The 19901-nt window shown below is 38.7% G+C and overlaps 1 protein-coding gene across 1 annotated transcript in view; it reads left to right on the top strand.

The window, feature by feature from the left end:
* Positions 1 to 19901, top strand: part of sorcs3a (sortilin related VPS10 domain containing receptor 3a) — a 215085-nt gene that overhangs the window by 127573 nt on the left and 67611 nt on the right. The window contains exon 4 of the mRNA XM_070972419.1: positions 4874 to 5032. Coding sequence (XP_070828520.1) covers positions 4874 to 5032 — 159 coding nt within the window. The remainder of the gene's footprint in view (positions 1 to 4873; positions 5033 to 19901) is intronic.

Below are 19901 nucleotides of genomic sequence, written 5' to 3' on the forward strand. Positions count from 1 at the left end.
AAGAAGAGGTGACAACAACAACAGAGTGGTAAACATGACCCTGTCCCAGCCTTTTTTGAAATGTGTTGCTGGCATCAAATTCTAAATGAGGATATCATTTTCAAAACAGTTTCAACATTTGATATGTTGTCTTTGTGTTATTTTCAATTAAACATGGGGTCTCTGTGTTTTGCAAATCCTCACATTCTGTTTTTAATCATGTTCTACACATTGTACCAACTTTTTTGGACATCGGGGTGTATATACCGTATATATATTTGAATTGTAGAAGTGTTTTTGTGATCAGTATGCACACCTTTTTTTTTTTTTTTTTCTCCAGAACACATCTGAAAACAAAAACAGTGAGAAAGACAGTGGTTTTCACAGATTCAAGGATCTATGAAAATGTGAAATTACTGTCCACAGCATAATGATGCAGTAAAAAACAAGTCATGGCCACCAGTTAATAGACTTGAGAATTTTCCTGCTATGTGACAAGTGTTGCAAAACTTTAGACGAACATGTTATCCTTGAGAATAATCATATTGGTCAGGTGGAATTAGCCTTGTCAAAAGTTGGATAAATATAAATCTGCATGCTATCAACAGACTAACAGAAAATGAAGCAAGACTCCCTTGTGTGATGAGGACGTGCTCGAAGTTGTGTAGGTGCTCGGTTCATCAGCCTTATTTTTCCAGGGCCAAGCCAAGGTACTGACCCTGAATCCACTGCATGGTGTGGGAGTTAGGATCCTGGGACTGTTGAGCTAAACCATGCCAAGGCGAGGAACAGATTATAGCCAGCGCTGATTACACCTCATGACTCACTCCTCCTGCCTATTTTATGTGGAGAAAATTTAATTCCACATCAAGGGCATAGCAGGAATGTCGTCCCTAAGGTTCTGTCTGTTGCTGATGTGACATACTTTTTTTTTGTAATTTCAGTTATATAAGATATAATATATATATATAATATAAGATTACACAAACTTTGTTAACACCCCAAGAAGCAAAAAGAGGATTCAAACTTGTACCGTTCGTGATGTAAACAACACTTAAGAACAATACAGTACTGATATCAGTTTCACCAAGTATGTTCAGGATATTTCATGTTTTTTACACTGATCTTTTTTTTTCTTTTTTTTTTAAGATGTTTTTGCATGCATGTTACTGTGTAAGTGAGTCATTGCAGCCAAAAAACTAGTAACAATCTGAGGAGAATATTTTACTCTAATGGGTGACCTCTGGCTCTGCCCATGGCCAATTCCCTCTCTGCACATTATCTCTGATCTAATTATTTCGATTTGCCATCCCGTAGATGGATGAAAGTTTGCCTGAATGCTGGCTACATTCCCCTATTGCCTCCTCGTACTGAGAGGCCTTATTTAGCATCTGTCTACGTTCTACCGGATAAAGAGAGCAGTCTGGAAGCCTAATCACTCATTGTAAGATATAATCATCTGCTGCTCTTTGAGATATTCTTTTCAACCACGATAAAGGAATCATTATATGTCCACTATAAAAATTCTGGGAGCATATGTGGATTTTTTTTTTTCTCTTACATTGTCCAAGAAAAAAGTTGAAGCAGTGACCTTTTACAATGTCACATTATAGATTTGAATGATAGTAATGACATTTAGTGCAAAGCCTCTGAAAATGACACCCCCCATGAATCTTCTTGGCTTTATTTTGATGTCTTTTCCTGAGCTGGGTGTGCATTCAGTCCATGAGCAGTTTGATTGAATAGCTGGTAGATTAGGTTAATTTAAAAATAAAGACATGCACAGTTAAAATGCCATTGAGGAAGCAAGACAGTGAAAACATGATCACTAAATGTGGGTGATTAAATCTTGATCCATGGTTAATGAGCATATTGCAGCAACAACTCTCTGTTAAAGCCTCCGTCAAAGACAGACTAAGCTCAATTGATCTGGCGTGACGTGATTCATTTGCTGCAGGGTGTCTCTTTCACTCTGTTTCTGATCCATACCTCCACTTACCTCATGATCCGACAACTACTGGCTTCTATCGCTGTGCTTCAGCTTATGCACAGCTCAACATCGGGCTGATAAAACAAAATGGTTATCCCTCCAACCTCTATCGATTTAGTATTGTTACCCTCCTCACTCTCCCGCTTCCTCACAAAGGCTGAATGGGTGCTGTGTGGGAAATCTTAATCACCCCTTGCTAATGCTATCGGTCACTGTGATTTTGGAAGTGAGTAATTATTGTTTGAGGGCGATTGTTTTAGTAGGCAGGAGAGAAATTGGCAACTGCTCCTAGTCCTGCCTTTGTATTCGCTTCAAATTAGTTGTGGGTTTTTTTCTAATCGCTGAGGCGACAGACAGAAACTGGCTTGTTACGATAATGTGTAAGGTTGGGAAATAATGTGGCTGTTTTCACACTTAACATCGCGGTAAATGAGGAATGCGAATATGACAATACTTTCTAGGCTTCATTCCCAGTATTGAAAGAGGACATTGTGAGGCTTCCTGAATCGAGGCTTGACAAAAAATGAGTTAAAAGCACTGCGATTGAAGGTTATAGTTACAACAAGAGCATGGAGAGGGAGCACATAACAGTCATAGATCAGTACAAGGCTTGAACAGGGAGCAATGCTGGATTTTAATATGAAATGCACAGTATGTGCATAGACCTCTTTAAGGCTTTTCTACCTTTCTTTTTAACTGAAAGTCCTGACAGTTGACTAAAAATAAGGCATGGCAAAATGCAATTTCTCTTTCATAATAGACTCTGCTGCTTACTATAATATTACAGAATATGATTGCTGCTTAAAACCTAGAAATGACATCTGAAAATCCCCAAAGACACTAGGAGATGAGGCTATTACACAGTGACAGGTAATGAATGGCACAATGAGCAAGCCCAGGCCAATGAGAAATCCAGGTTGAAATTTTGCTGCCTGTTCATTGATGCTTGATGAAAAAAACAATTTACCTAGATCACCACCGGGGAGGGTTCCTGGTTTAAAGCTCTGGAAAGATGGTTGGTATTTCTTTCAGTGACAAATGTGCTGTGTTTTCCCAATTCCAATAGAATTGATGAGATACAGCCATTGAGGCCAGAAGCGCAGCAAGTACCCACACTTCCACCACACAGTATTTGTACAGATATGGCTGTTGTAGTTTACATCAGATAAAAGACTCAGAGCAAAGAGATAAACATTTAAAGCTATTCCAATCCATATTTTCATATTAATAATGTAACAAATGACTAAATATAATGTGAAGGGGTTCACCCATAGTGACAAATCTGGAGAGAATTATCTCCCAAATTATCACCCAACTGTTGCCCACAAACTCCTCTCATCAACCTTGCTTTCCACAGTAGGAGGAAGCTGTTTTCAGCCAAAGAGCTTTGATAAACCCACATTACCTGCCCACCAGAAAACAGCACACAGGTATAGGGTTTAACTTTAGCCAGCTAAGCATAGGTAGTTGAACAGCTAGTGGCTAAAGAGGTGGATAATTTCCTCAGCAGTTGGTGGAGACACAAACAGAGTTAAAAAAGTAAATAATGCACTTATAATGCATCAGGTCACCAGAGAAAAGCAACGTTAGCATTGCTAATATTGTAAACTCAAATGGGCTCTAATGGAATATTAATTTTGTTCAGTGTCTGCTCAATGTGTAAACCAGAAACTGTTTGCTAACATATTTACCATATTAGCTTTTTAAAGTGTTAATATGTCAGTGTTTCAGATTATTTATTTGCCCCCAAGTGGCCAAAAAAATAATAACAAACGTCATGTGTACTGTGTGATTTTATTCACTTGTGCGTTTCATCGGGCTCATTTTCCCATTGCCTTGTGGTTTACAATAAAGTTTTTCTAATTTTGATTCTAATCTGGAAAGGATAATGAATAGACTGGCATAGCCACCAAGTGTATCATATAGCAGCAACTACAATTTAAATTAACACCTATACTTATTTAGGTGTAAAAATGCTAATTCCTGACTATTTAATCTACAATAGTGCAGAGCATCCAGTTATATGTACTGAAAAAGATTTTTTTTCCACATTTGAAATTTTATAAACTCATAAAATGAACATGTGTTCAGAAATATATTTCACACCTATTCAAACACCTCTTCTTTAGTAATGGAGGAATTCCTGTGACCATTTTATCTGCTTCCACAAAGACTCTAAATGCCATTAGTGGAAAGAAATATGCATTGTGGAATTCCTGTTCTCATTGAATTCTGAAATAACTGTGATAGCTCTGACAGAAATATTCCAAGCATGAAATTAGGGCTTCTACTACTGTGGCTCTGTTAAATTTCAAATTAGAATTTTATTGGAAGGAAAATGCTAAGAAATTACATGCTAAAGGACTAGCTGATAAAGAAAATAACATACTGTATATGCAGATTCATGCGTGGCTGCTTCATCCCGTGTTTGTACAATGCATAATTAAAACACGGCCATAAACTCTACCATGCTTGTCTCATATTTTAGATCCATGTTAGATACATGCTCCATGTTCATTATGGTCTTTTTTGGTTTACTCAATATTAACCTCTTCTTGCTATGAGCAACCTTGATCTCATGTTGAAAGATGATGAAAACTCAAAGTCTTCACCTTAGAGCGCACAGGAAGAGCCACAGAGCCATGGCAACAGAAGCGTGAGAGTCACTCTCATGAGTTGTTTGCCAAGCAGAAGCCTGATGTGTGCCAAAAGCCAGGCCTTTTCTGCTGACACTGCTCCTGCCTCTAACATCTCTTCTCTACCTTCTCTCATCTCCCTATCTTTCCACCCCTACTCAAATTCGCCCTTCAAATCCTTTCTTCTCCCATCTTCAAATCTCTTACCTACTCCCTCACATGTGTGCACATCCTATTTCTCCTCCCATTCTCTTCTCCCGGCTCGCAGATTATGGTGTTGACAGATCCAGAGTTTGAGAGCAGCGTGCTCATCAGTTCTGATGAGGGAGCCAGTTTCCAGAAGTACCGCCTCACATTCTATGTCTTGAGCCTTTTATTCCATCCCACTGAAGAGGACTGGGCCTTAGCCTACAGTCATGATCAGAAGGTGAGATTCTGCTTGCTGTCATATGTCTTTTCTATCCTAATCACAGTTAATTGCAAGTCATGTAATTAGAGACGTCTCTACCTTTGTGTTACCTTTGTGTTTGTGTTATTCACTAGGGCCTGTATTTTTCATCAATTTAGTAAATGACCTCATTCATCAATTTGCTGAATATGAATCGTGTTGAATAACATAAATTCTAAAGTAGTGGTATGAGCCTTTATCTACCTGAAATGGAGAAACAGGCCTTTATTTCTTTATTCACTTATTATTTCGGTTTGTATGTTTTTTTGTTTTTTTTTATAAGAGGACTTCTAATTTTCTGATCCGCTCCCATTTACACTGTAAAAATAGCTTTGGCAATGTCTTCTGTCATTGGAAAATAAACACTTTTTCCATTGTTCCACATTAACACCTTTGGAGTAATAATGGGTATATTGGCTTGGTCATACCAAAATTTATGACGATTACTGAATTCAATTAATTTCAATAGAATGAGTGGATTTTCACATGGAAACAAAGTAAATTCACCCAGGTTAACAAACCATCTTAACAGTACTGACCTTTGACAGTGCAGACAAAAACAAAAATTTATAATGGGTCCTCCATTATAAATATTGTTATATTGGATGCATCACACAATCAATGCAGTGTCAATGCAAGTAATGATAACCTTGTCTATTTTGCCCCAAACACAACTAACCACAACCAATTTTATCCACCACAAGTAGTCAACATGTCACCATTTCCTGGTGTGTTCAGGCACTAATCCTGTTCTTGTAAATCAGAAACCCCAATTTGGCAGAAGCGCTGGAACAAAATCTAAACCATCTCCTCTGGTTAAGCTATATTTTATTTCCTTATAATTTTTCTAGTAATTTATTGGAAGCTTCTTGGAAAGAACTGTGTAAATTGATATTTATTACATATCATTTGAAGTTCAGTTACTTACAATTTAGTATTGGACTCCTATACCACAGTCGGTGTCACAATGGACAGAGATTTTTTTTATTCCATGCATTCTGGTTTGACATTACCCAATATGTTACTCAACCACTGACAGATCAGTTGGAGATTAAGGTATATCATGATAGTAGTGGCAAATGTAGCGTTGAGTTGTTAGCCTCAGGCACAGATGAAGAGCTGGCTATAGAGGTGTGGTCACAAGAAACTTGTGGCCTTGAGACCCAGCTGACACTGACTCAAGTGATATCATTTCAGGATATTTGTCAGGCTTTACACAGCTTCCTCTGGAGATAGTAAAGGCTTTATGCATTTTTTTTGTTCACATATGCATATAGTGTGCATACTGTTACTACCCAACACCTATTTGTTGGGGAGTATACACTTTTCTGTGTGAAATTGGTCAAGTTTTCAACTTTTAAAACAGATTTCCAGAGGAACTTTTCTAAAGAATGGCTTCATGTAAATAATAATTTGTGTTCAGTTTATTATTGAAAACATTTTAGTCATAAAAGTGGAATTGTACTCTTGCCTGTAAACAAGGTACACATCACTAAAAAACTCATGGTTCAGGTACCTTATATTGAATTACAATTATTCATTATAAGTGTACTGTTTTTACAATGTTTCTGTTTCACCCATAATTAATGCATCATTACATGTTTGTTTTTTTTTTAAAAGAATTCTCAGAAAATCATTTGGATATTTGCAGCAATTCACGAACTTGGTTCTTTCATTGTAAAACATTTTCAAGAAGTGTTTGGGCTGCAGCTTTAAGAAACATGGTTGAAGAGGAGTTGTTTCTTAAAAAGTGAAGTTCAGAACAGCAGAGTGGCATGTCACACCAGTATATAGTTGCAGTGATAGAAGTGATGCTGTGGAATTGTGTGCAACACTGTATGCATCATGCAAGTCATTACCGTAACTGTGTGAGTAATTTGTTCATTTGATGTGGCTTTATTTTGGGCTGGCCCTTTTTTGTATGAACAGAGCATGAGACCTGGCTGTTACAGTGTTTGAGTTCAACCTTTCATTTCAGAAGTAATGTAATGTATATGTAGTAGTAAATGTAGTAGTATATATTATTACATTATCCAAAAACATTAGTCTCCAAAAGTGATTCTCAGCCTCTCATTTTCCTTACCAGTCGTCATCATATTGTCACCTTCACAAGGCTTTGAAACACAGTATGGAGCGTTGCCCACTATCTTCACACAGTGTTCTGAGATTGTACCCAGCAAAGGTCTGCCATTAAGGTCAATAATTCTGACCTGAGAGCCAAAGCCATCAGCTTGCAAGGGTGACATGGTGCAGGAGGGTGATGATTGGTAAACAGTGGTGGCTGTATTGCACCTGTCAACGACAAAGCTTTGTTGTCACTTGCAAGAGCCAATGTCAGGCTTTTTCGTGGCAGACTAGAACTACTCTGGCTGAGGTGTAATGTTGTACCAATGAACAATAACATTGGTGAACAATGAATCAAAAAGACTCAGAAATGCAGAAATAAATTTGCCTCTAGATTGTATTGATCAGATATGAAGCCTAGTTCTTGTTTATTTGCATATTTTTTATAAAATGTATTATCTTTAGTGGATGTTATGACTTTTGTTAATTGAACAGAATCCATGATTTGCTTTTAACAGATTCCTTCCCTCCTCTCTAGTCTCACATCTATGTTTAAATGTTATTTTCACAAATTAACCATTCGGTCACAGAGAGCAAAAAAAGTCTAAAAGATAATAACTTGAATTTGAACTCCACCACTTTACTCCAGCATTAAAACTTAGCATGAAAATTTTGCTGCTGCTATTTTAGACTGCAGGAGTAACTATGAAGATTAACAAGGTAGCCAGGTTCAAGAAGTTCAAATCCCTGTGAAGTCTGGGTAGGAGTGCAGTTGAAAGAGAGGTGCTGTCTGCCTTCAGCCAAGGTTTTGGGCAAAACATAAAATTATTCTGATGCATTCCAAGGAGTAAAAACGACTCATCAGTCACAGCTTTTACATTACTCCAAAACAGTCTTTCCTAATAGTTAATTAAAACAGCCCTTAGCATCTTAGATTATCTAAAATAATTTACAGCGTATACAAAATATGAGATGTGCCTGACTTGCCCATGAAATAGACTTCCAAGATCAATGATGGTCACAGCTATTGATCTCACTGATTAAATACATCTCAGTCATGAAGGCGGGATATACATCAAGCAGCAGAGTATGAAGTTCAAGATGGCAGAGGCTGCTGAGACTTGATGTGGGAACTCAACATTAACAAGGTGGTGCGGGTCAGTGCATGCAATGCAGATTACATGTATTATGAGGATATGAGTGGTGTGGCTATAATTTGATCATCAGAAAGACAACCAAGCAAGGCACGATTAACACCACTGCGAAACCTATTTTTATTCCTCTCTTGAATGTGTCATCAACACACTGAAAACACCTCCCCAGGGCTGTTGTTGTAAATAAAGAATATGTTCTTCATCTAGTCAGTGAAAAAAGGTTTACACAGATATTATTGCTTGCTTAATTTGACCTGATTTCCCTTGCAGCCTCCATACTTCGTCTCGACTGTTGAGCCAGCAGCGAGAAGCTTTAATGTGCTCATTTTCAGCTTGTAACTGGCTAATAGTTTTCAGACTGGGTCACTCTGAATTTAATCAGCTGTAAGTTGGTGCTTAGCTGTGGTTAAGTGCAGCCCTGAGGACTTAACTTTGAGGCAGGAGTGAAACTCTTTAGTGAGACATCAGAATCCATGTCTGGACAAATAGGCTAGAGTTAAGTATTTGTTATAATTCTTGATTCTCTTTTATGACTTTTTTTTTTATTATTAACATTCAGGTCAGTCCCCTCCTTGAGTAAATTGCGGTATTTTTAGAGTCAGAACTCTTATTGACCTTTCCAGGCTCTTATCTCTTGACTGTGAGGGGTTTGTGGAGACAATTACTCATTGATGTAGTCCCAAGTTGGCTTCTGAGAATAAGGCCAGTGTTGCTCCTGCCAAGTGAGTGAGTTATGTAAACAGGCTGACACAGAAGAAAAGCAGAGAGAAAAACCCCACAACAAGAATAAATAGGAGTTGTCTTGTTTTATTCTCTGTGAAAACTCTGAACTGCTAGCAGAGTGGCTGTTAGGGCATCTTGCCTAAAATCCTTTTTTCCTTAAATTCCTCACTTATTCATGAGAGACCTTTTTGCCCTTTACCTGACTTGAAAAACAGCAATAATTGTGATGGTGTGTAGGCGGATATTTAGTAGTAGGGATACAGAGGGATGCAGAAAGACACATTTCTCAAAAAGGGAAGAAAAACAGATGAACATGTCCCTATAAGTCACTAGCAGTGGATTCATAGTGATTTATTTTATTTTTATTTTTTTTAAGAATAGGTGTTTTTTATGAATAGGATTGAACATTATCAAACCCCTGTTTATACCTCATCAAACCTGGGAGACAAGGCCATGACTCTCTAATGGGCTGTAAGTGATTTACTCATGCAATAACTGCATCAGAGACAAGAGAACAGTGTTGTACACTGTAATCAAGCATTGTTTGCAATCACTTATTTCCTATGTGAATATCTGACTTATGACAGCTCCTATTTGTCATTAGTCATTATTATCTTTGTTACCACTGTTATGATCCCCTGTATCCCTTGTGGTATAGCTAAAGAGTACTCCAGTGTGTTAGTGTTGCACTTCTATCAATTGTCAAATTTGGTGCAGCAATATCTGATGATATTCACAATCTTAGTTTTACATGTTAGCATGCTAATATTATTTAAATAGCAAACATAAAGGACAGCTGAGACTGACTGGATTGTCAGTTTTGCTGAGAGCCAAGTAAAAGTATTAGACAAACTTACATTTTGACCTGATTATGGGGCATGTGCCAGTGTTATTGCAATTAATCCAGAGGGGAAATTAATGCCACACTTTAGCACATCCAATAGCTGTAAATTTGCTTTCTTTTCTAATATACAGTCATATCATATTCGTAGCATTTTAAATTATTCGGTTTCTGCTTTTCCACAGATTCATGACTGACATATTTGTGTTTTGTGCTCATGTTCTAAAAATGTGCCTGTCAGGTGTCTGCCACGTCTGAACAGCTGCCTGTTGCACACAAGCACACAGACTCAGAAGGTGTATTTCCTGCTGGTCTGCTGCAGTCTGACCAGCCAACAGAAACAGAAGTTGAGTACTGACAAATTGAAATTCCCCATCCTCACATTAGCTTTGAAACCAAAGCAGCAAATAACCAAACTTGCACCATAGAGAAATAATGAGAGCCACCAGTGTATATTCACAGTTTAACAAGGACAGGGGTTTCCATGGTTCAGTTCTAACCTCATAAAGAGTCATCCACATGGAAATGTAGTGCGTTTTCACACCGAGACGCAGTTGCATTACCCCATGACAGTACACAACAAATCCTTGGTCCTGGCAAACATTTAATTTGTGTGTTTGTATTTCCACTGGAGGAGCAGCAATCTATTAAGGCTGCAGCTACTGTAGCGGGAAGCTGATGTCTCAATGGTTATAGCAGCTATATTACTGAGTCTGAACTTGAACACATATGGGATTCAACCAAAGCTCTTAATGGCACCGAGCTGGCATCCTGCTGCAGACAGAAGTATTAATATCATTAGTCAGGTGATGGATAGCTAATAGTCAAACAGGAATAATACAGTAGATCATGACTAAATTATCATAGAGGGTGGTGTCTTTGGCAGGTTAATTGTAGATGGAAGAGGAAATACGCTTAGTACTGAGCAGAAAAAAGTATTGGCAGCTTAGTCGGGGTCATAATCAGTCAATCACGATAGAAGGGGTGGCATACCCTTCTGTATGAACTTGAAAAAGGGTGAAATGGTAAAAGACGACACCAGGTCAAGCATGGATAGATTGATCAGGAAATGTTTCATTGTGGTTTTGTTGCATCTGTCACGATGAAACAGGGAAAGAAGCTTCGAAATCAAAGGAGAATTATGGATACAGTGAAGCACTGACAGCGACATGGCAAGGGGAGGCAGGCGGAACAGATGGAGTAACTTGTTCTGATGGAATGGCAGATATATCGTCACTCCGTTGTCAAAACAGCAGATGGAGGTGTGCTGCCAAGCTAACAGTGGAGTGTATTAACAGCAGTGAAAAGAAACTTTCCTACTACTTGGTAGTTCTTGCTAAAGATTATTTTTTGATTAACGATTTAATGGGAACAAAGGGACTATTGGATGGTGCTCTGTGGGGACTCTGTGAGTAAGTTTGTGTGTTTTGTTACCAAATGTTGTTATTGTGAAATTGTACAAAAATAGATTTTTTATAATAGCTATAATTACTTTAGCTGCCATGCAAGACCAGATTATGAAGCTGGCAAAGCAGCAAATATCCAGGTGCCTTGTAGGCCCAAAAGTCCTAGGTTTCACTGCACATCAATTGATTGTAATGACCAGTTTGCTAGAAAAGGGAACGGAGGGTATCAGTTAGGGTCGACAGTTGATTCTTGACCATGGAAACAGCCATTGACAAAACGACCTCAGCTTGATGTCCATTAACTCCCTTTTAAACTTTACCTTTCGGCTTTCAATTGTCATGGAACTGTGAGTATTCAGACTTTCCATTCTGAGCCCCACTAGGAAGTATCATTCATGTTTTAACCCCCGTTCCCTTTACCCTAAATCTTAACCCATGAAACTGAAAGCTGGGGAAAAGACCTGATTCATTAGATGTGACACATAGGAACCTGTTGAGGTAATGAGACTGTTCAAACATCCTACAGCTTAAAGGTTTGGATCAGCCTAAGAACAGATTGGATTCTGAGGGAGAAGGTTTGCCCTGCAGGCTCTACCCTTCTGCGGAACCAAACTCAGCCCCCACTGTCCAGAAAGATTTTTGCACCAAGAAGCACTCAGGAGACAATTCAGACACCTGGGAGGAGACAGAGGAGGTCACAGTGGAGCTTGAACTTGCTCCGGAGAGGAAAAATCTGACCGTGAGCCTCTAGAAAAAGAAGAACTTCCATTTATACATAACTAATTTGCGGTCATAATTATGTTGTGGTGACAAACGTGATCATTGCCTGCATTATGATTAGAGTCAACATTTGTGGATGGTAGATGTATAAAGTGCAGGAATGTGACACCAGAATCTCGGGTTCACATCCAACTGTGGCCAGGTTTAGGTAATAAAAGCACCTTGCTTAAGGTTGGGGAAAGTTACACTTCTCCATCAAGGACAAGTACACATAGCAGCTAGTCTCTTTACCCTTGGTAAACAACCTGTGTCGTCTGAAGGTGTGCAGAATTCAGCAACTGATGGAAAATCCTTTGATATTCCAATCTGTTGTAACCTTGTATGTGCCAACTGCTCTTCAAGGATGAAATGTCAACCTACCACCTAACTCTCAAACCAAACCCTATCCTGAGGACCCCTTACAGAAAAAAAAGAAAAGAAAAAAAAAGAAAGAAATTAGATTAAATTTAGCAATTTATTACAAAGTCTTCATTGTGTCCAAAGATCAGGTGGAAGTTGTCCTCTTTTCTCACAGGCAATGGTTTAAAGGTAGAAGCACGTCTCTTTGCCTTTGGTAAACACAGTCTTTGATAGTTCAATGTGCGTTATAACCTTTCATGTTGCTTACATCACCACTGCTCTCTTGAAGCTGCATGGGTCCAATGTTTGCTCTTCATGGAAAAGAAACATAGTTGTCAAGTGCGTGGGCTATTGGCAGATATGACTGTGAGGTGAGGGTGTGAGAAAGGTTGAGACAAAGGAAAATAACCAATAAATGACAGCAAATGAAGATTGATGGATGATGCTTGAATTACTAGATATAGGTGATCTGTTTGTTGGCTAGTTTATCAGCTTTCAAACAGGTCTGAAGTGTATTCCCCCTCATCTGCACCACTGACACTGCAGCCAGGCCAACCCCTGATATGACACACTAGGTTAAAATCACTTAAAATCTAACCCAATGAGGGGTCATTACATTGAAAAGGGTAAGGGAAAACATTTCAGTGGTTTGCATATTTAGATTCTGTCGGGGGTTGCCAATTTACATCATTGATTCCTCTTGTTTCTGTGATGGCTGACTGCAGAATGGATGCAGGGTCTTCTCTCACTTGTTCTCTCGCAGCTAGGAGTCAAGGTCTACTGAATGTTTTTGGGCTACAGATAATCATGACATTCATTTTAGTCCCCATCATCTCACGAGTGAGCCTGTCCAGGACAGCAAGGGGGGCACAAAACATAGTTTACCAAACTTTGTTTGGAAAGCTCTTGTTGAAAAATATGTGCTTTTAACTTTTAATCTATTTATTTTCTTAGTGCTATTGGAAGCCACTAAGACATTATTGGTTTGCTTTTCAAGCTCAAGAGAGTCACAGAAACATTCTTTCTTTATTCCAACCAAAACAAATACAAGAAAAACTATTTTAACCCATGACTGAATTTATTTGATTGTTGTTATTTGAGCTTTAGACTCTATGACATGGTCTACGTCAGCAGATGAAGATCGCTCAGTTGTCTCTAAATGTCCAAAGTTTTCATGATTCTGAGCACTTTGAGCATGTTGGCTAGCAATTCTTACTTTACTGTGGTCAAAAGCTCCAGATCAAGTGAGTAAGGGGAGTTGAAATTGTTTTGTCAACTGCTGTTACCCTGATCAGAAATAAAATGACAACCCACCCCTCTAACCCTAACCCTAAGCCCAACTCTAACTCTAGCTTTGAAAAAGCACACTCTCAGATGTTCTGATTCTACCTTTGGCGGGTAGATGTTATATGGATCGGTGTAATGGTGTCTTGGTAAGTGAGTACACTGTGGGTTCTATAGTTACCCCCAGCTGAAATATGAGTAGCCTACATTTTAAACTTAAGGTTCGTTTTGCTGACATGGAGTTTGTTTATAATGGTGTTCATAGATTGTCACGTTGCTACTTTCAGGATTTCCTTCACCACCTATCAACTCATACCACCACGATGCTGCAGCTGTAGCCGTAACATTGTTATTTAAAATTATGTCCAGGAGATGCTTTTTCCTCTAGTTCATAATTATCATTGTCATTTTTGACAACACAAGATGTTTTTTCCTGTTGACAGAGTTTAAAAGTGCCTTGTGTTTGTTTCATATTTGTAGTCATTTGAGCCTAACTTATGAAGCTTGGGGATTATGGCAAATGTTTGTCTGGGAGAAAGAACGGCCTTTAAGTCGGAAGTCAGAAGTCTGTCTTAGTGAACACCACGCATTACATGAAATACTGTAACATGACTACACGCAGTCTTGCTTTGCAAGCTATACACTGATAGGAAAGGTGTACATCTAGGTAAGTATACATTCAGTTGACCTGCCTAGACTTCTGGTTATGTGGTGCTATAACATGTAACTAGTCAACAAAAATACACATGCAATCCTTGATTAGTTTTCCCAGTTCAACAAACGCTGGCAACTAAAAACTGAGCTAGTCTCAGTGCACTAAGAGTCATCAGGGCAACAGTAGCATTTTTTTCTGCTGTAAATGCACCCCTGGTAACATTAAAGCAAATGTTTCTGTTGATTTAAGTAGACTATGCAGCTTGAATAATTCAACATGTTCCAAATGCCTAATAACTGCCGTTCATTCAGTTGTAGCAGTGGTAAAATTTTGCTGATGTTTTCTAAAGCCTTTGCCAGAGATTCAACTCACTGACTGAAGTTTATTTTGGTCTACTTGCAGGAATAAATAAAAAACAACAACAACAACAACAACAACAAAAACTAAATCATTATATTGCTGTTTCAGGGGTCTCTTTCCTTTTTTTAGTGTTGCTTTACAGTAGTTCTCTTGTACTGTCAGACACAATCAAATAAAAGCAACTCATTTTAATGAACCTTGTGTTAAATATATTTTTTCTTTTGTTAACCAGGTTCCCTCAGGATGTGACCTGTTTGTTTATTACCACCCCAGCTTGCATATCAGGACATTAGTAATTTACTAATTGGAGTGTGAAATTATAGGGAGTCTTCCATTATAAAATGCCATTGCACAAATAGGGAGAAGAGGATCACAGATTTATGGCTCAAAAGTGCTGTGTTACCAGAAAAAAATATCTGCGCAATTTCCACCTCCTCCCAAGCCCATATAGTCTCAACCCCATTTCCCCTTTCCTTTCACAATCCCCCTAATGATCGTAACAGACCTTGGAGCCCATAAATCTGAACAGTAGGGAAACTAAGTGTCTCATCATTATGCAGCCTCCACCTATCTGCTCAAAGAGCATCCATGTAAGGCCCCCAGGACAGCAGCGGCACTTGTTTAAATCCAATCTCATTTCAGTGAGCTCTTCATCACTTTTGTCCCCTCCTGCACCTAATGACGTCCCTGTGCCATATTGTTGTCTTACGTGTAATGGGGATGAGCTCAATTACTCTTCCGCTCGACTAATGGTGATGACTGAGTTAAGTTGACCGAGTCATTTTCAGTTGAGGTAATGTTGTTGCTGGCACTTGTTCCCTGAAGAAATTATGAAGTCTTTGAGGAAGCTTCTGTTGGATGGCTATCACCTTGGTAGGACTGGGGTACAAGTGTACACCTGTTCATGTCTGTGAACAGATAGAACTGCAAAGCAATTCATTCATGTTACATGACAACATTGATCGAGTCACAACTCAGTTCATCAACAATGTGTGATATTTAACACATGAAAAAATTACCCTTGTACCCAAGTTTGAGGACAAGGTGACTTATGTGTGTTGGAAAACACGTGACATGGCTCACATGGCAGCTACACATAGAGTAAAAACATACATGTAGCATAAAAACATAAATTAATAAAGGCAAGGGCCAAGTTACTCTGTTAATTTCAAGACAGGAATCTGGACTGCGGCACATGTTTTACTCTGGTTCCAGACCACCTTTGCTTTGTTGAAGCATCTGAGCAAGCGGAGAAAGGAAAATTGCCCTCTGACCAAAAGGCTGAGAGAAGGAAAAGAAGATGCACGGACACAGGATGATGATGATACAGACAGCAGGCAGGTTAAATGTGCATCTCAGAGTAGATAGACTGGATACACTGGACTGCAGGAAATTGGAAAATAACTGCTTATGGACCACAGTTAAAATGTTTCCTTGGTGTCTATACTGGTGGAAATAGAGTGTGGTGTTCAGTCTTTGTCTTTTTGACCTTGATATATATATATATATATATATATATATATATATATATATATATATATATATATATATATATATATATATATATATATATATATATATATATATATATATATATACATATATAACATTTTTTTCTTTCCCATTTCTTATTTTTCTGTGAATACTTGGCAGGGATGTACTGAAACAGGTGCAGACACATCTGGATAAGCTGTCTGAGTCTGTCAGGGTCTTAGATTTTGGAGCGGGTGTTACCAGTCAGCAGAATGAGCCTGGCAAATGGGAAAATGCTCTGTCGAGGAATATGGGCAAGTTACTTTAGCTGCAAAGGTTGTGACTGGAAGAGGCTCAGGGGAGGACTAAAACACACTACACTGCTGCCTGTTATTGCCATTCTTATCCATTGCTGTTCTCCTACACGTACACGCTAGCATACATATGTGCACAACACAACAAAAAAAAATTTGTCTGCATATTTGTGTCCATATAAAGTAGGAATTTTCTGTTCTCCCAAGGGAAGCCGACAGCCCACCTAAAATATGAAAGGAGCAGGCATACCGCCTCTCAGAGAGAACCACACAGTCCCTTCAGACTTTCAACATGCAAACATTGTTTGACTTAATCCACCCTAATGATGCAAATTTATGCTGTTAATTATTTCTAGCTGAATTGCAACCTGACTAAACGTTTTCAGAAATGCAACGGGGACATCAGACTCAATAAAGTATTCAGGGAGAGAAGGGGGAGACATTATTCAGGATTACTTTTTTTCTTTCATTCTTTTTCATTTGCATCGACTCCATGAAAAGAATTTGCATTTTCCATTTTGTACCATTCCTAATATGGGTGATATTGTTGTCTGTGGCTATAGATTCTGGTATTGAAGTGTCCTCTTTAGATAAGCTCTTTTAATTCAAACCTTATTTAATAGGAAGGAGTGAGCCTACATCCCTGAGTGCTTTCCTTTCAGGATCTTTCTCTGTCATTGTAATTCCCAGCTGACAGCTTTTTGCCTTCTTAATATGATTCTTCATTTAAACCCCTTATATGGACATATACAAAACTGATATCATACAGAGTAAACCAGTTTGCTGATGGAACAGCTATTTTCGTCACAGTTTGATATAGTCAGGAGTGCTTTCAAGCAGGGCCACTTTCCTCTGATTAAACTTAGAGCCGAAATACACGGTATTAGCCTTTTCCTGTTCAACCTGTTCAGAACGTAGTCAGGAAGTACAGAGGACATATTTGTTTTCCTCCTGGGCTGAAGTTGATTCTTGCTTAAAGTTTGGAAAAAACTCACAGGAAGTTGACTTTGGTTTGGCAAGCAATAGGGCACGGATATGTCACATCACATGACACACGTTTCACATTAGAATCAATCAATCAAATCAGTGCGTATCTATGATTCTGCAATTGAAGTGGTCAGTTTACTTATTCAGTACCAGTTAATTTAGTCTGTGCTTTCAAACCCTGCATAACCAACTGCGTTGCCAACAGTCAAGCTAGCAGGCCGGAGTCTGTGTATCAGACATGACATGCCACAACCGTACATCATGTATTTCATGTATTAAGGTGCAGACATACTGCATGCGTTGATGGATGATCCTGTTCATTTTCTATGGAGAGCAGGTGATGCAGTTGCACTGTGTGTGATGGACACAGCACAGTAAGTTAATGGACCAGTCGCTGTAATAGAATTTGCGTAATCATGGCTCAGCCTCTTTTTCATGTAGAAGAGTCCATCCACCACTGTTCTGCTGTTCTGTCCATGCTGATGAGGGAAGTTGAAGGCTCATTTTTTGTGTCGGCACAATAGATAGGCAACATTACTGCCCCATGCAAGCCCTGTAGTTATATAGAATACATCAATGGCCATAATCTGTGTATACAGAAACACAGCATTCAGCTGGTCAATGTGACTCCTTCATGAAACCAAATGATTTCAAACATAAATCCTCACTTTTAGGCAAAGATTTTTCAAAAGAGAGGACATACAGGCATGCAATTTACAGAGCAGACCTGCTTCTGTTACAGAATAAAATGCAAATGTGATTTCACTTTGAATTTATACGAAAATCAGTCTCTGGTGTGGTAAGCATTGATTCAAAATGGCGGATTGTAATTCCTCAAACCAAAAGACTTCCTACAAATCTATCAGTGTGTCTATTTGAACAGCTACCTCCAGCCTCTTGCTGCCCCTGTCTGAAAGGTGGTTGAGCTTGAGCCAAAAAGGCTGCTCAGCTGCTGCAGTGCATTTCTCAACTCAATGACTCTCCAGATGGCAGGTATCTTTAGTGCTCAGCTCCCTTGTCCTGAGCTGCGACAGCTCTGCTGCGCTCCATCAGGCTGCAGTGGGTCCGCCCTCCCAGGGTACTTTTAATGGACTTTAATTTGAAACACATGATCAGGACAATACAGACAGTGCACTTGCTGGAGATGGAGATAATAGGCCTCCCTTTCATGCATATAGGCTTAGCAATTCATAGCATAATTGTTGCTAAGTGGAGAAAAATGATTGCCTGAAGGCTTATGTTAAAGCAAGCTACTTTATATCATATACATATTGTGAGGCAGTGGTTAGTGTACACGTAGAGTAATACAGTACAGTTCAGTTCATGACAGGCTAAAATTAAAAGCGCTGTAGGAATTTTCAGTGAACCCCAACAGCAACAAATATGATAGATGTAGATGGCTGGTTTTTCTAAGCACATGCTGTTACAGTGGTGGGGCAGCAGAACAGAATAAACAACTGAAGTACATGTCTCACTGTCATCTGTGAGTGCACACGGTACCTGTGTCACTGCCAGGCAGGTGTGCTGCCTGCTATCATTTGTTATGTAGCTAGAAGGCAACAAGATAGCATAACAAGAAATCACTGAGGGAAATCAGAAGAGGTGGTGCAGTACGAGAGTGAGAATAAAGCCAGAGGGAATGCGTTTGTCAGACTTCACTGGGGGTGCATTAGTGTTTGACACTGATAATCACAAAGGATAATATTTTAATTTGTTCAGCATGCTGCTAACAACAAGTGGCTGAAAACCCCATTGACTTCAGGTTTCAATAGCTGTTGTAATTTTTATCTAGATATTTCTTATTGACTTTGAAACAAACACATTTAGGCTGTGATGATAAGAACTGCCAATAGGCACACAATGTGCCTGTTAGAGGTGCACAGAGAGTTATTATCTGTACCTGTTCAACAAATAAAATCTGTCTCTATATTCACATAGAAGATTAAAGGTCAAATATTGCATTTTCTAACCTAATATTCATTGGCAATGCAATTGTTGAGCTGTCAAAGCATTCATTTGATTTAATATTGGTATATTGATTAGGTAATTTCCATATCCTCATACTGTACCTTTCATTTTTATTTTAAACTAAAATTTTATGAACTCTGTGAACCCCTCCACCACTAGCCTTTTAACTGGGGTCATTTAATAAACATAAGCTGAAAGAAAAGTTTCAGAAACCAAACTGCTTCTGTATTGCATTGAAAAATAGAAACTATTCATAGTGACGATATATTGAAAATTATCACCTCTACAGTAATTTCAGTTAAAGAGTATAATCTAAAATTCCAACAATGTTAAGTTTTCGGTAAGTACACAGGACCCAAAAATACATAGAACTCAGACCACACAAAAGTTCAACCAAAAGCAGTTTATTCTGAGATTAGTTAGTGGTGGAAATCTGTAGCGATGCAGTGGGGCTGGCTGGATTGTGTATTGTGAATCAGAGGCAAACAGTGGAGCAAAGC

Source organism: Chaetodon trifascialis, chromosome 2, assembly GCF_039877785.1.
Source record: "Chaetodon trifascialis isolate fChaTrf1 chromosome 2, fChaTrf1.hap1, whole genome shotgun sequence".
NCBI lineage: Eukaryota > Metazoa > Chordata > Actinopteri > Chaetodontiformes > Chaetodontidae > Chaetodon > Chaetodon trifascialis.